At 46.5% G+C, this 16,418-nt stretch overlaps 1 protein-coding gene across 2 annotated transcripts; it reads left to right on the top strand.

Moving 5' to 3' along the window:
- Positions 1–464: 464 nt before the first annotated feature.
- LOC109889870 (synaptopodin 2-like protein) lies at positions 465–15,139 on the top strand. Of its 2 annotated transcripts, none has more exons than XM_020481648.2 (4): positions 465–816; positions 2,194–2,345; positions 2,725–3,467; positions 10,279–15,139. In XM_020481648.2, exons 1-4 carry the CDS (start codon positions 715–717, stop codon positions 13,014–13,016), a joined length of 3,735 nt encoding a protein of 1,244 aa, XP_020337237.1. In that variant the 5' UTR covers positions 465–714; the 3' UTR covers positions 13,017–15,139. The 2 variants fall into 2 exon arrangements, with proteins under 2 accessions (XP_020337237.1, XP_020337238.1); XM_020481649.2 differs by having other exon boundaries at positions 731–834.
- Positions 15,140–16,418: the final 1,279 nt, after the last annotated feature.

Raw genomic sequence — 16,418 nt, 5'->3', positions numbered from 1 at the left:
GCTTATTTTTGGAGTGGCTATCAACAACCCCTTGACACTCTGCTGTCTGAGTGACAGGACAAGTGTGCAATTAGACCCTCCTCTCAATCACTCAAGCCAGCATTCCACTGTGTAAGCAGACACAGGTCTCTAACCACCTCCTCTTCTTTTCCACCTCTCTCTCTCTCTCTCTCTCTCTATCGCTCTCTCCTCTCACCCCACCTCTCTCTCTCTCTCTCTATCGCTCTCTCCTCTCACCCCACCTCTCTCTCTCTCTCTCTCTCTCTCTCTCTCTCTCTCTCTCTCTCTCTCCTCTCTCTCTCTCTCTCCTCTCTCTCTCTCTCTCTCTCACCCCACCTTTCTCTCTCTCTCTCTCCCCTCTTTCTGTCTCCCCCTCTCTCTATCGCTCTCTCCTCTCTCTCTCTTTCTCTTCCCCCCTCTCTCTCTCTATTTCAGCTCCCCCAGCCTGCAACCCTATCAGCAGTGCCCATACTTAGGGTGTGGGTGGGCATGTGTGTGTGTCATTGAAAGAGTGTGTGTATGTGTGCGTGCCCAGGTGCCAGAGTAGTGGGTTGAGAGAAGTCAACTCCATGACATTATAGCTGAAGGAGAGCGGACAGAGCTCTCTGAGGGGGCCCTGACAACTATGGAGTAAACGCACTGAGGGCCCCCCAGAAAGACAAAAAGACAGACAAACGGACAGAAAAACTAAAAAGGAGAACGTATCACACAATAATGGTGGCAGAAGAGGTTATAATCACCTTGTCTGGTGGAGCACCATGGGGCTTTCGTCTCCAGGGGGGCGCGGAGCACCAGAAACCACTTCAGGTGGCCAAGGTATGGCTTCAGTGAAAGGTAGGATGGTAAAACTGTTTCAAGTGACAGGGGATATGGTAAGAGGGACATTCTGAATGATAAGTGTCTAAGTCTATGACAGTGCATTCTATAATATATTGGGTCTGGAATTACTGGGTGATAAAGGGTTGTGAACATGGTTCAGATAAAATATCGGCTGCAATCATGGGCAGGGGGCCGAGAAGCCTGAGCATGAGTCATGTGTCTGTTCTAGAATGGGAGACATTGGAGGGATTGATAGAGCTGTAGAACTTTAAACTTATCCTGTTTGGAGTGCATGTAGCAAGGCACACATCATTTCATGCTATGTGGAATGACATGAGAAAAAACATACACATGAAGTACTGTTTTCTTAAAGCATTTGGTATGTGATTGCACGGACAGATCGGACAATCATCTTTCCTCATTGGATCTCTCTCGTTTCTGAATGGCTGGTTCTCAGTCAGGGTTCTCAGTCAGGGTTCTCAGTCAGTCGCTACACCTCTTCATAAGAGGATATTCAGTTCAGCAAAGCTGTCATGACACATACAGGATATCAGTTTCACACCTTACATATCCAACTGCCTATGCATTCCCCCATTGCATTTCCCCATTACCAAAGTATTTCTCTTGTCCTTTTCTGTATAGGGGATTTTAGTACATATAGTATGGACACACACACACACACACACACACACAGAAACCACATTTACTGAGTGTTGACTGAGCAAAACCGCTTTTGAAACAGACTATTCTGGGTTAAGAGGTGGCTCACCAAAGTGTGTGTTTCAGCCCAGTGAAGAAATTGTCTGGGTTATATTCTTACCCAGTGCTAGTTGAGATCCAAAGGGTTAAAGAACCCCTTCAAAACAAATATAAATTCCTCTATCCTCACACACCTCAATGTAACTCTTGATGTGTAAAGTTTCTACCAGAGTAAGAGATCCTTACAGATCATGTGGCTTCAACATGTACATTCTCTTAAAATCTCATAGGTTGCATTAGCACAGCTATGGGGTCAACCCATAGGGCACAAATAGTGGGAGAGTGCATGGGGGAGGAGAGGTGCTGGCTGGCATTTCGCTGCTGAAGTGGGTAAGAGGGCTTCACTTCAGCCACAGCTTGTGGGAAATGTCTGCAGCACGTCCAAGCTGTCAGGGCAAGTCACCAAGACAAGAGATCAAGAGCTGCTTTGTCATGTTCTCTATCCAATATCACTTTTCAGAATGAAGGAGAGATGACAGAGAGATAATAGATAGAGAGAGAGCTCGTTAGAGAGAGTGAGAGAGAGAGAGATAGAGTAAGGCATTGGGTACTGTTGGCAAATTTATCTTATATTGTTTATTGTGGGTGATATTTTGTCTCTCTCTGCTGGTGTAGGTGCGTAAGCGCAGTAAGGCGTGCAGGGCAGGACTACGGGAGGGCGATGAGCTGGTGTCCATCAACGAGCAGCCATGTGGAAGTCTGTCCCACTCCCAGGCCATGACCATAATCGACAGCTCCCCAGGAATATTACACATCCGGGTCAAGAGGTCAGAGAGTAATTACAATCGCCATTGATGTGTACACTTTTATGCATAAAAGTCCTGATGTTAACACATTGTTTTACCTGTTATATTAGCATTAAGTGCTACTCCATCATTATTTTATTAATTTAATCTTTATTTAACTAGGCAAGTCAGTTAAGAACAAATTCTTATTTACAATGACAGCCTGCCAGGGAACCGTGGGTAAACTGCCTTGTTCAGGGGCAGAACAACAGATTTTTACCTTGTCAGCTTGGGGATTCGATCCAGCAACCTTTCAGTTACTGGCACAACGCTCTAACCACCAGGCTACCTGCCACCCCATCTTATGCAAATAGCATAAGCCAGAGCAGTATGCCCAACAATTGTTAATTTGCTCCCACAGGGCACCGGCAGGCTTCCAGTCTGTTGTGCTGTTGACCCGCGCCCCGTCCCCTCGCATTGACAAAGAGTACCGAGCCGCCCTGCGTGCCATGTCCCCCTCCTCCAGACCCCACCACATAGCAGCTGTCAGGGAGGTCCCCCATGGCAGGTCCTCTGTCCTGTCCCCCATGGGGCGCAGCGGCCTCACCTCGCCCCCAGGCAGTGAGGCCTACTACGGGGAGACAGACAGCGACGCAGATGTGGCAGCCCACGAGAGGCAGAGGAGGCAGAAGCGCAGAAGTCCCAGCAACTTACCCGGCAAAGCCTCTGGCAGAGCCTCCCAGGAGGGAGGCGAGACCTCAGAGTTTAGCGGCTATGACAGCGCCCCAGATGGCCAGCTCTACCCAGGGCTCCAGGACCACGGGCTAATGGATGGCCGAGGAGCGGGGGAAGGCTTGCCGGGGGTGGCCCGCAAGGAGGTGATTTACCAGCCCCCTCCAGGGATGTGGTCCTCCCAGACCTCCACAGAGACCTCCTCCATCATCTCCTCTGTTGAGGACCAGGGCCCAGGAAGGGACGGAGTGGCGGAGGAGGACAGTGGCTTCCAGGAGCCCTCCAACGTGGTCCCACTGGTTTCCCCCGAGAGGGCCAAGGGGGCCATGCAGCTGAGCTCCCGCAGGCAGCTGGTGCCCATGGTGGGGCCCATAGACACCCCTCTGGATGAGGAGCTCAGTGTCACCTACATGGACAAGGCCAAGCAAGCCAGTGAGTATCCTAATCATACCCTATAGGGTGATGTGAGATGTGTTACTGTACAAATAATTAGTCATGTAATGGCTAGTTGAGGCTGGCATTGCATGTTGTGAGTTATTTATACAGAACAAAAATATAAACGCAACATGTAAATTGTTGGTCCCATGTTTCATTAGCTGAAATAAAAGATCCCAGAAATGTTCAATACATGCAAAAAGCTTATTTCTCTCAAATGGTGTGCACAAAATTGTTTACATCCCTGTTAGTGAGTAATTATCCTTCGCAAAGATAAACCATCCACCTGACAGGTGTGGCATATATGGAAGCAGCGCTTCCTCATTACAGAGCTGCACCTTGTGCTGGGGACAATAAAAGGCCCCAGCACACGCAGTTTTGTGATGTCTCAAGTTTTGAGGGAGCGTGCAATTGGTATGCTGACTATAGGAATGTCCACCACAGCTGTTGCCAAACAATTGAATGTTCATTTCTCTACCATAAGCCCACTCCAACGTCATTTTAGAGAATTTAGCAGTACATCACAACCACACACCATGTTTTAACCATGCCAGTCCAGGACCTCCACATCCATCTTCTTCACCTGCAGGATCATCTGAGACCAGCCACCTGGACAGCTGATGAAACTGTGGTTTTGCACAGCTGAAGAATTTCTACACAAACTGTCAGAAACCATCTCAGAGAAGCTCACCTGCTTGCTCTTGGTCCTCACCAGGGTCTTGACCTGACTGCAGTTCGGTGTCGAAAAACCGACTTCAGTGGACAAATGCTCACCTTCGCTGGCCAGTGGCACGCTGGAGAAGTGTGCTTTTCACGGATGAATCCCGGTTTCAACTGTACCGGGCAGATGGCAGACTGCGTGTATGGTGTCGTGTGGGGGCGAGCTGTTTGCTGATGTCAATGTTGTGAACAGAGTGCCCCATGGTGGCCGTGGAGTTATGGTATGGGCAGGCACAAGCTAGGGACAATGAACACAATTACATTTTATCAATGGCAATTTGAAAGCACAGAGATACCGTGACGAGATCCTGAAGACCACTGTCGTGACATTCATCCGCTGCCATCACCTCATGTTTCAGGGTGATAATACACACCCTGCTGCATGAGGCAAATGTTGGTCACAGCAGATACGGACTGGTTTTCTGATCCACGCCCCTACCGTTTTTTAGGTATCTGTGACCAACAATTGCATTTCTGTATTCCCAGTCACGTGAAATCCATATATTAGGGCCCTAATGAATTGATTTCCTTATATGAACTGTAACTCAGTAAAATCTTAGAAATTGTTACATGTTGCGTTTACATTTTTGTTCAGTGTAAATCATATTTTAAAAAATGTCATTGTGATAATGAGATGGTTTAAGTAGCTTCTCAAATCAAATCAATGTTTATTCTCATAGGTGTCCTCTCGGGTAAAGGCAGAGTATTCCTCATGAGATAGCATTAGTCTGAAAAGGGCCCCTTTAAGAGGACAGAGGCAGTCCCTTCTACGTAGAACAGGGGCTATATTTGTCCCCTAGTTCAGTGGTCCGCTAACCCGAGCACTGCATGTATGAACTGGGAAAGGCATCTCCAAGCAGCTGCTATCTGATATCAAGTAGCGGAACCCCCCCCCCCCCCCCCCCCCACTTTCCCTCTTTGACCACCTTTATATATCACTCTGTCCTTCTCTTCCACTATATTCCCCTCTCACGTTCATGTCTTGCTACATCTCGCTAAGACTGCAACAAAAACAAGGACACACTGAAGAAAAACGTACAATAACAATTTACAGGTATAAATAAGACACATTTAAAACTGTATCTAGAGTAAACAAAATATGATACCATTCCATTCATACACATATCAATAGACAAAATACACACGTTGCTGTCCTTGGTCAGACGGTTTAGACACCAATACACCAATAGTTAATAATAGTAAGGCGGTGTGCCCTCTGCTGTGATCAGTCTGTCAGAGCTAACAGGCAGCTGATGATTGGACCAGTGACCTGGGCTAACAGCCAAAATATATACAGTACCAGTCAAAAGTTTGGACACACCTACTCATTCAAGGGTTTTTCTTTGTTTGTACTATTTTCTACATTGTAGAATAACAGTGAAGACATCAAACTAGAAAATAACAGTGCAAACCAGATGGGATGGCGTATCGTTGCATAATACTGTGGTAGCCATGCTGGTGTGCCTTGAATTCTAAATAAATCAAAGACAGTGTCACTAGCCAAGCACCATCACACCTCCTCCTCCATGCTTCATGTCTTAAAGTAATGATGGACTGCTATTTCTCTTTGCTTACTTGAGCTGTTCTTGCCATAATATGGACTTGGTATTTTACCAAATAGGGCTATCGTCTGTATACCAACCCTAACTTGTCACAACACAACTGATTGGTTCAAACACATTCAGAAGGAAAGAAATTCCACAAATTAACGTTTAACATGGCACACCTGTTAATTGAAATGCATTCCAGGTGACTCCCTCATGAAGCTGGTTGAGAGAATGCCAAGATTGTGCAAAGCTGTCATTTTTATTTTATTTCAACTTTATTTAACCAGGTAGGCTAGTTGAGAACAAGTTCTCATTTGCAACTGAGACCTGGCCAAGATAAAGCAAAGCAGTTCGACACATACAACAACACAGAGTTACACATGGAAAAAAACAAAAATACAATCAATAATACAATAGAAACATCTATATTCAGCATGTGCAAATGAGGTAGGTTAAGAGAGATAAGGCAATAAATAGGCCATGGTGACAAAGTAATTACAATATAGAAATTAAACACTGGAATGGTAGGATGTGCAGAAGATGAATGTGCAAGTTGAGATACTGGGGTGCAAAGGAGAAAGATAAGTAAATAAATAAATACAGTATGGGGATGAGGTAGATTGGATGGGCTATTTACAGATGAGCTATGTACAGGTGCAGTGATCTGTGAGCTTCTCTGATCTGTGAGGGAGGTAAGAGTCTCCAGCTTCAGAGATTTTTGCAGGTTGTTCCAGTCATTGGCAGCAGAGAACTGGAAGGAGAGGCAGTCAAAGGAAGAATTGGCTTTGGGGGTGACCAGTGAGATATACCTGCTGGAGCGCGTGCTACGGGTGGTGAAGGATGCTTAGTTGCGAAATAGGAAGCAGATTCTAGATTTAATTTGGGATTGGAAATGTTTAATGTGAGTCTAGAAGGCGAGTTTACAGTCTAACCAGACACCTAGGTATTTGTAGGTGTCCACATATTCTAAGTCAGAACCGTCCAGAGTAGTGATGCTGGACCGGCGGGCATGTGCGGGCAGCGATCGGGTGAAGAGCATGCATTTAGTTTTACTTGCATGTAAGAGCAGTTGGAGGCCACGGAAGGAGAGTTGTATGGCATTGAAGCTCCTCTGGAGGTTAGTTAACAGTGTCCAACGAAGGGTCAGAGGTATACAGAATGGTGTTGTCTGCGTGGAGGTGGATCAAAGAATCACCAGCAGCAAGAGCGACATCATTGATGTATACAGAGAAGAGAGTCGGCCCGAGAATTGAACCCTGTGGCACCCCCATAGAGACTGCCAGAGATCCGGACAACAGGCCCTCCGATTTGTCATACTGACCTCTATCGAAGAAGTAGTTGGTGTACCAAGCGAGGCAATAATTTGAGAAACCAAGGCTGTTGAGTCTGCCAATAAGAATGTTGTGATTGACAGAGTTGAAAGCCTTAGCCAGGTCGATGAATACGGCAGCACAGTAATGTCTCTTATTGATGGCGGTTATGATATCGTTTAGGACCTTGAGCGTGGCTGAGGTGCACCCATGACCAGCTCTGAAACCGAATTGCATAGCGGAGAAGTTATGGTGAGATTCGAAATGGTCGGTAATCTATTTGTTAACTTGGCTTTCAAAGACCTTAGAAAGGCAGGGTAGAAAACATACAGGTCTGTAGCAGTTTGGGTCTAGAGTGTTTGAAGAGGGGGATGACCGCGGCAGCTTTCCAATCTATGGGAATCTCAGACGATACGAAAGAGAGGTTGAACAGGCTCGTAATAGGGGTTGCAATAAATTTGGCAGATAATTTTAGAAAGAGAGGGTCCAGATTGTCTAGCCCGGCTGATTTGTAGGGGTCTATATTTTGCAGCTCTTTCAGAACATCAGCCATCTGGATTTGGGTGAAGGAGAAGTGGGGGAGGTTTGGGCAAGTTGCTGTGGGCAGCGCAGGGCTGTTGACCGGGGTTGGGGTAGCCAGGTGTAAAGCATGGCCAGCCGTAGAAAAATGCTTATTGAAATTCTCAATTATTGTGGATTTATTGGTAGTGACAGTGTTTCCTAGCCTCAGTGCAGTGGGCAGCTGGGAGGAGGTGCTCTTATTCTCCATGGACTTTACAGTGTCCCAGAACTTTTTTGAGTTTGTACTACAGGATGCAAATTTCTGTTTGAAAAAGATAGCTTTAGCTTTCCTAATTGCCTGTGTATATTGGTTCCTAACTTCCCTAAAAAGTTGCATATCACGGGGGCTATTCGATGCTAATGCAGAACGCCACAGGATGTTTTTGTGCTGGTCAAGGGCAGACAGGTCTGGAGTGAACCAAGGGCTATATCTATTTCTAGTTCTACATTTTTTGAATGGGGCATGCTTATTTTCGATGGTGAGGAAGGCACTTTTAAAGAATAACCAGGCATCCTCTACTGACGGGATGAGGTCAATGTCATTCCAGGATACCCCGGCCAGGTCGATTAGAAAGGCCTGTTCGCTGAAGTGTTTTAGGGAGCGTTTGACAGTGAGGAGGGGTGGTCGTTTAACCGCAGACCCATTACGTTTTAAAAAATATATATTTTTATTTCACCTTTATTTAACCAGGTAGGCTAGTTGAGAACAAGTTCTCATTTGCAACTGCGACCTGGCCAAGATAAATCATAGCAGTGTGAACAGACAACAACACAGAGTTCCACATGGAGTAAACAATAAACAAGTCAATAACATAGTAGAAAAAAAATCATCTATATACATTGTGTGCAAAAGGCATGAGGAGGTAGGCAATAAATAGGCCATAGGAGCAAATAATTACAATTTAGCAGATTAACACTGGAGTGATAAATGATCAGATGAACATGTGCAGGTAGAGATACTGGTGTGCAAAAGAGCAGAAAAGTAAATAAATAAAAACAGTATGGGGATGAGGTAGGTAAATTGGGTGGGCTATATATGTAGGTAAATTGGATGGACTATGTACAGCTGCAGCGATCGGTTAGCTGCTCAGATAGCAGATGTTTAAAGTTGGTGAGGGAGATAAAAGTCTCCAACTTCAGAGTTTTTTGCAATTCGTTCCAGTCGCAGGCAGCAGAGAACTGGAAGGAAAGGCGGCCAAATGAGGTTTTGGCTTTAGGGATGTTCAGTGAGATATACCTGCTGGAGCGTGTGCTACGGGTGGGTGTTGCAGGCAATGAGGCAGTGATTGCTGAGATCTTGGTTGAAAACCGCAGAGGTCTATTTGGAGGGCGAGTTAGTTAGGATGATATAGTCTAAAGAAGGACAGTTTTATTGCTTCTTTAATCAGAACAACAGTTTTCAGCTGTACTAACATAATTGCAAAGGGTTTTCTAATGATCAATTAGCCTTTTCAAATGATAAACTTGAATTAGCACAACGTGCCATTGTAACACGGGAGTCATGGTTGCTGATAATGGGCCTCTGTTCGCCTATGTAGATATTCCATAAAAAATCTGTCGCTTCCAGCTACAATAGTCATTTACAACATTAACAATGTCTACACTGTATTTCTGATCAATTTGATGCTATTTTAATGGACAAGAAATGTGCTTTCCTTTCAAAAACAAGGACATTTCTAAGTGACCCCAGACTTTTGAACTGTAGTGTATATACCAAAGACTTACAACCTGTCCACTTGTCACAGTCATAAACTCCCAGAGAGGGAGGCTATTTCAGGACGTTGCTGTTTTAAGAAGTTTAAATAAATAAAATGCCATAAATCCCTGAGTGTCCCTAATTAGAGGTTCACATGTCCTCTTCAGGGACACTGCCAATGACAATTTAAATAACAACTCCTTACATAGTTGGGCACATTGGGATCATATCTGTCTAAAACTATAATAAGTTTGTGCAAATGTACAGCGTCTGCTTGAAGTTTGCCTACAAGATGGGACTTTTCTTCTTCAAATCTATGCTATTAAGTCAATAGCTGGGAACTTCACCTTGGTAAATGTAAAAATCCTGTGGCTTGCCAGGCATTTTTTCGGATGTGCTCTGGTAGCATGCTAGAAGATGGATGCTTGTCACTGGAGTACCACACAGATAGCATATGAGCACGTCATAATCCATGGCAAAATGTGTAGAATAGCATGAGATTAGCTATAAAACTGCACATTTTAGCTGTTAGCTAAAGTTAGCTGTTGCCGGTTTTTAGAACCTGATGTCATGATGAGTTCTCAATTTAAAGGTTATACGTATCTGGTCATTCAACACTGGTAAAAAAAAAATATCCCCCTTTACTTTTGGCAATGCATTAATAACAGTCATGTTTCTTCATCATATTTTAAATAGCTTGTAGAAATTATGACCACCCTGTGTCACTTTACGTGGACTAAGAACTCACTACATGTCAAATACTATCCTGTGATCTTTTTGTGTATATTATGTTAGGTGCAGTTGTTCAGGTGAATTGTAACTCCTATTCAAGAATTGAAAATGAGTTTCTTTGAGCTTTAAAAAAAGGTCATCGACCTAATTCAAATGGAAATGACCACAACCGAGATGTTATGGAAACAGTACAGGTGTATTTACAGACGTACCCACACTAAAACATGCTTTGACCCCTACAGAACTGAACCGGGGTGACACGGTTCAAGACAAACAGGTGAAGGAGGCCAGAACCAAGTGCCGCTCTATCGCCTCCCTTCTAACAGACGCTCCCAACCCCCACTCCAAGGGCGTGCTGATGTTCAAGAAGCGGCGGCAGCGCTCCAAGAAGTACACGCTGACCAGCTTCGGCAGCGTGGACGAGGACATGCAGCAAGATTCCCAGGAGGAAGATGGTCTTTTCCCAGGAAGCGAGTCAGAGTTTGATGAGGATGGCTTCTCAGCCGCCCCCGACACTACCTGGGACAGTGACTACTTGGATGCACTGGAGAAGAGGGCGACCGCGGGGGGAGAGCGAGGGGATGGGACAGAAGATGCCCCCAGTCCCGGCCTGAGTGACATCTCTGGGAAGGGCGCCCAGCTGTTTGAGCAGCAAAGGAAGAGGGCGGCCGAGCACGCCAAGAAGGTGGCTGCCACCCAGCCTCAGGTGCCGCCCCAGCCTCAGATAAAGACCCAACCACCGATCCAACCACAGATCCAGGAGCAGCCTCAGCCATATGCACAGAGCCAGCCCCAGCCAGAGACACAACTACAGATGTACCAACCTCAGCAACCTGTGGCACCACTGCCCTCTGTAGCCTTCCAGGAGGAGACTCCGTCTGTGGCAGAGAGGGCTATGGCACCAGCCCCAGCTGCTCCTACTGCCTACAGTATGGCTAACGGAGATGTAGCCTACTCTGCAGTGAGCACAGCTAGTGTGCTAATGTCACCCCCGACTGTGGCACCCAAACCAATCACCGGCCAAGTGCCCATCTCAACCATACCTCCGCCCCAAACACCACTGCCAGAACTCTCCTCCAGCTCTGTGGTCAACAGAACGGCCCGCCCCTTCAACCCAGGGTTTGTGACTAACCGAGCCGCCACCGCTCCTGTTGTGTTCCGCCCCGTCATCACCAAAAGGGCCCAGCGCCCAGCAACCTCTGTGTCTATTGTAGGACCTCCCTTCTCCACCACATCAGAGCTGCCTGCAAGTGGCTTTCCTTCCTTCTTCTCACCCCCGTCCTCTGTGTCCGGAGGACCGTTCTCCACCCCATCCTCAGCACCGGCCACTCATCCCCGTCCTGCCTTCTCTGTGGAGAGCCTGGCAGAACCACCCATGCTCTCTGTTCCACAGCCTTCCTTCACAGCCATACCTCCACCCCCAGCACAATTCTCAGGTGGCCCCATACCCCCACCTCCAGTCTCGTTTGCCTCCGTACCACCACCCCCAGTATCATTTGCCAACGTACCCTCAATTCCACCCCCATCGCCATTCTCAGGTGCTCCCATACCCCAAGCCTCGGTCTCGGTGGCCCAATCACCCCCAGCTCCAGTGTCATTTGACCCCATAACCCAAACTCAAGTTTCTTTTGCCCACATGCCCCGAGCTTCAGTCTCAGTTGTCCCACTCCCACCCTCCACAGCTCCTGCAGCTGCACCCAGATCCCCCATGTCCAATGTCCCACCTCTCCCTGGTGGTCGTACCGGTTACCTCCAGGAGGCTCGTCGGCGCAGCGGCAGGAGGCCCATGTTCCGAGTCCCTGATGAGAAGAAGAACTCTCCCAACCCTGACCTGCTGAACATGGTGCAGAATCTGGATGACAGGCCCCACTACGGAAGCAATTCAGGGACTATGATGGGCTTTGACTCAGGCACAGAGGAAGACCAGGCTGCTGAAGCCGGCCGGGGCAGGATGCCTCCACCGGTGGCCCCCAAACCCAGGGTCATCCACGAGGCCCCTCAGATTCCCCAGGCGGAGGGAAAGGGGGCTCAGCTGTTTGCCCGCAGGCAGAGCCGCATGGACCGGTTCGTGGTAGACACCCCACTAGAGACCGCCTACCAGCAGGAGGTCACCCACCCAGGGGCCGAGTCCCAGTATGCCCCCAACCCCAATATCAACTCACAGTGGAAGTTATCCCCCAACATCCGTGCCCCCCCACCCATTGGTTACAACCCGTTGCTAGCCCCCTCCTGCCCTGTGGGGCCACAGAGAGATACAGGCAGGTCTGACAGGGGGGGCTGGGGAAGCAGACGGGGGATAGCCTCTCATAGGGAGGGAATCAAAGCTCTGGATTTCATGAGAAGGCAGCCTTACCAGCTCAACTCAGCTATGTTCGGGGGTAGTGTTGCCAACCTGTCGGCGATGCCCTCATACCAGGACCAGAGGCAGCAGCAGGGAGGGTATACTACCATGGTGGGCAGCACCATGACTCCTCCCAGACAGATCCCAGTCAAGGCGGCCCGTGTGTACGAGATCAAACGCTTCTCAACACCCACGCCCATGTCATCCCGGTGTTTGGCCCCCACCGTGATCGCTCCTCGTTCAGCCACAACGCTGGGAGAGCGCCTGACCCGCTCTGACATGATCTCCCCAACCCCTGCTCCTCTCTCCCCACCCCCTGTCCCTGTCTTTTCCCCAGCCCCGGTCTCTGCCCCACATCCCGCCCTTGCTCCTACCTATTCAGGGGGCCTGCCCGGGCTGCCCAGAATCAATGCCACCCCTGTCCCCAACCCCAACCCCATCCCCCACGAATCACCCTATCCTGGGGTGTCCTACAGTGGGCTCCAAGGTACTAAGCAGTTTCAGAGTGCCCCTGATCTGAGTTTCCTTGCTAACCTCCCCCCTCCTTTCAGGGCAAATGCCATGCAGGCACCCAAACCCCGCTTCATCGCCACCAAGGTGGGTGTCCAGCCGCGTGTGTGGAGACCAGGTGCCATGTAAACGGGAGTGGGAGACCCTGTCTGAGAACTGGACACATCCCAGCCCTATAAAAAAAATATATATATCTGCAAAACAACAGAGTATTAAAGTGGTCAAAAACTGATCAATGAGTTTGTTCAGAGCCCAACAAATAAGTTTTCACAAATGTATGAAGTCTCTTTCATTGGAAGGATTTGAAACCCTCACTAAACAAATGTTTGATTGGTGAAACTCAGAAATGTGTTTCCATTCGTTTGATTATTATTATTATTATTTTCCACCTTTTTGTTTGTGCAATAGAGGTCCTTTGCTGTCAACGTCACAAAGTGCTCTGATCAACTTCAAATCATGGTCCATGTGATTGCAGTCGTAGATGAGCTTGTCTGTCACACATACTGTTGCTAACCTGCGTTTGGTCTGGTCTGTCTTTCAACTCATTTGGCCCAGTCATGTCACAAAGTACACAGTAGTATATCCACTGTACGCCTGTCCTGGAGGAGGTTTTTGTAGGGCTTATCTTTCTACACAGTCATCTAAATACTGTTTAAATCGCCATGGGAGTGAGAGAGCCTGTACTGAATTATTCTTTGAAACTTGAAATGTTGACATGTAGGATTTCTGAAATTAAATGGTGGATATCATTTTGCATAGCAACCGACCGTTCACTAAAAATTACCACAGGAGGATCGCTGAGGCCCTGAGTCTTCCCTGCCTCTGATGAGAGGACAGAGGAGGGAGAGGTGAGGCTAACAGAGAGTGGTGAACGCAGGGGGGTCCGAGCTGATTCAATGTGAGCGCCACTCAGATGAGTGCCAAGCACGATGATGCTTCACTCAGAAGAAACCCCTGACATGCTTCTCTCATGAAATCTGGGCTCTCCAACAGATGTCATTGCTCCTTTTTCATTGGGCAATGGCTAGGTCAAATGTTTAATGGATCTAGGGCTGGGGCTCCCTTCCAGTCTGCTGAAGCCCACCTTGGAAGATCAGAGGAGGTGGAAGATACTGTAAGTTAGACCTCACTCCATCCTGAGTGTTTGTGTTGGTGGCACCAGATCCCTGGCTCCCAGGGGTCAGTGAGAAATGCTATCTGATTGGGCGGGGTTTGTAGTTAACAGGTGTTTTTCTAGCCAGTCACTGCCTATTTGCGGAGCTGATTAGACAACCAAGCGAATTGGATGAGCACAGCAACCCAGCCCTTCCCAGACTAGTGTGCCCTTTCTGAATGTCTGGTGTCCATGTCACCACTCACGTTGTATTAAAACAAATCACACTGATGACAGATGTTAATTTTTTGTGACTGAATCTGATTTGTCGCATAGAAAAACAGGGAGGCACCGGCAACAGAAATGTTAAAGACATGAGATGGGCTGTGGATATTGAAGAAGCAGGGACATACGGTCCCTGCCAAATGATTTAGAGGGGTGTCGGTTATGAACCAAGTCAAGGTCCTCACAGGCATGTTAGCCTCTAATTTAGAGGTGGGGAGATATGACACGGTGTACCATGAGAGAGAAACTTCAGTTTGGGTATTTGTCAAGGATTTCCCACAGCCTTTGGAAAGTAGACGAGAGTGACCAGGAAAGCCTGGTTCTGAGGCCTAGTAAGGGAGGAGGGTAGAGAGAGAAAGTAACAGACTCCACCGGTGCCTCTCTGAGACATGGAGGTGATCAGGTAGTGTATAAAATGGCAGAGATGAACACATAATGAACGAGATCAAGAACGAAACCATAACTGTTCATGTTCTTCACAATGAAAACAGCTGATGGTAATTAACTGTAAATATATACAGGCTTTTGGATATGACCCCCATTCACTGACAGGGTTCATGACTTACCTTTCTGACACTGGTAAATCATTGTTCTTTTTTGTTGTTTTTCTAATTTATTAATCTAATTGAGCCTAACTTAGGCTATCTGTATTTATGTCATTATGGGTTTGAAAGTATGTGATATGTTGTGCATAGTGGTCTCGGTGTGTAAAAATACAAAAAAAACAAAAATCCATTTATCCTGGATACATCTATATAAAAGAGTGAGTGTGAAAATGTCTGTTAATGAAGCTGCAATAAAGGAGAGCAGTAGAAGCCTTTTACTGACTAAGAGATGTGTTCATTTTAGAGGAATAAAAATACTTAAACATTTACCCAATTGTCTGAATCCTCTGATTCCACACTGCCCCCTGTCATTAAAAAGCACTGAGTAACACTGAAATGCTCAGATACACAATATTTCTGTGCTACAGAAAACCAGTCTCTGAACAGAAATAATAGGCTACATGCAAAGACAATGCCATTGATTCCCTAAAATTAACTAATATTTCTCTAATTCAATTAGGAGAGAGTGGGGTAAGTTGAGCCATTTTTTACATTCAGCATCACTCCATGGGCACGGGGTAAGTTGAGCCGCAGGACTGGGTAAGTTAAGCCGCCTACAAATTTCTGTACGGAATGAAATATTACCACAACCTTTTTAAAACCACGTCTATCTTTATTTCCCAAACACAATTTAACACAATCACAATCACTATTTTTGTTGTTGTCTTCTTTTAATAATTGAATGCATCTTTTAACACAGGCACACACACACCTAACAAACACACTTTTAAAAACACTTTTAACATAGGCCTCATATCCCAGCGACCGTGCCTTGAATCAAAGCCTAGGAAGAAAACACTTCAATTTGCTCAACTTGTCATTGGCTCAACCACTGGCTCATGTTATCGCAAGGCAAACATTTGGACTATATTAGCCCACACAGATACAAGGACACACTTTCATGTCAGGCTACACACCTCCTATTGAAGCTTACTGAGAACCCAGCTGATGTACAGAACAATCTTACAATGATTTCCTTTGTTTTAGATACAAGCATCGTGAAACCTATAACACAATACATTCATTTGACTTGGTTTTCAGTTGATGACCACTTTGTCCGGGTGGTTTCTTCTTTCACAGACTCCATTTAAATGAACTCTTCCTAAATATTTGGTCAAATTAATGTCTGTCTGTCTGTTTCAATAGCGAAAGGTAACAGACATGCAGCTACTTACTAACGGAATACAATGAAGACATGCTGCAGTTTCTCAATCGCTTTGGCTCAGTCTTAACATTCTCTAAACTGTAAGTGCAACTGTCACAACTGTTTCATGGGACACCGCAACTCTATTGCATGTCTACAAAATGTAGCAACTCACTCGAAACATTCCATTCATGCTTCAAAACCTAGTTATTGTGTCAGTGAATTGGCCAAAGCCACCAGAATGAAAGGTTTTGTCATCCTGTGAGCCGTACTGGTCAAAATGTTTAGATGTTTTTTCACCATGGCAGTCAACCCTGGAAATGTTTGTTATATACACATTTCAGCTTTGTTCTACTTTTTTTTGTTGACACTGACTGTTTACTGTACTATACAATAATGTCAGT

Source organism: Oncorhynchus kisutch, linkage group LG4, assembly GCF_002021735.2.
Source record: "Oncorhynchus kisutch isolate 150728-3 linkage group LG4, Okis_V2, whole genome shotgun sequence".
NCBI classification, from domain to species: domain Eukaryota; kingdom Metazoa; phylum Chordata; class Actinopteri; order Salmoniformes; family Salmonidae; genus Oncorhynchus; species Oncorhynchus kisutch.
The sequence above is the reverse complement of the archived record's forward strand: the minus strand, read 5'-3'. Positions and strand labels throughout refer to the sequence as shown.

Coding starts and splice junctions, on each gene's coding strand:
- LOC109889870 (XM_020481648.2), top strand. CDS start 715: ATGGTGGCAGAAGAGGTTATAATCACCTTGTCTGGTGGAGCACCATGG. Junction 817..2,193: donor AACCACTTCAGGTGGCCAAG/GTATGGCTTCAG, acceptor CTGCTGGTGTAG/GTGCGTAAGCGCAGTAAGGC. Junction 3,468..10,278: donor GGACAAGGCCAAGCAAGCCA/GTGAGTATCCTA, acceptor TGACCCCTACAG/AACTGAACCGGGGTGACACG.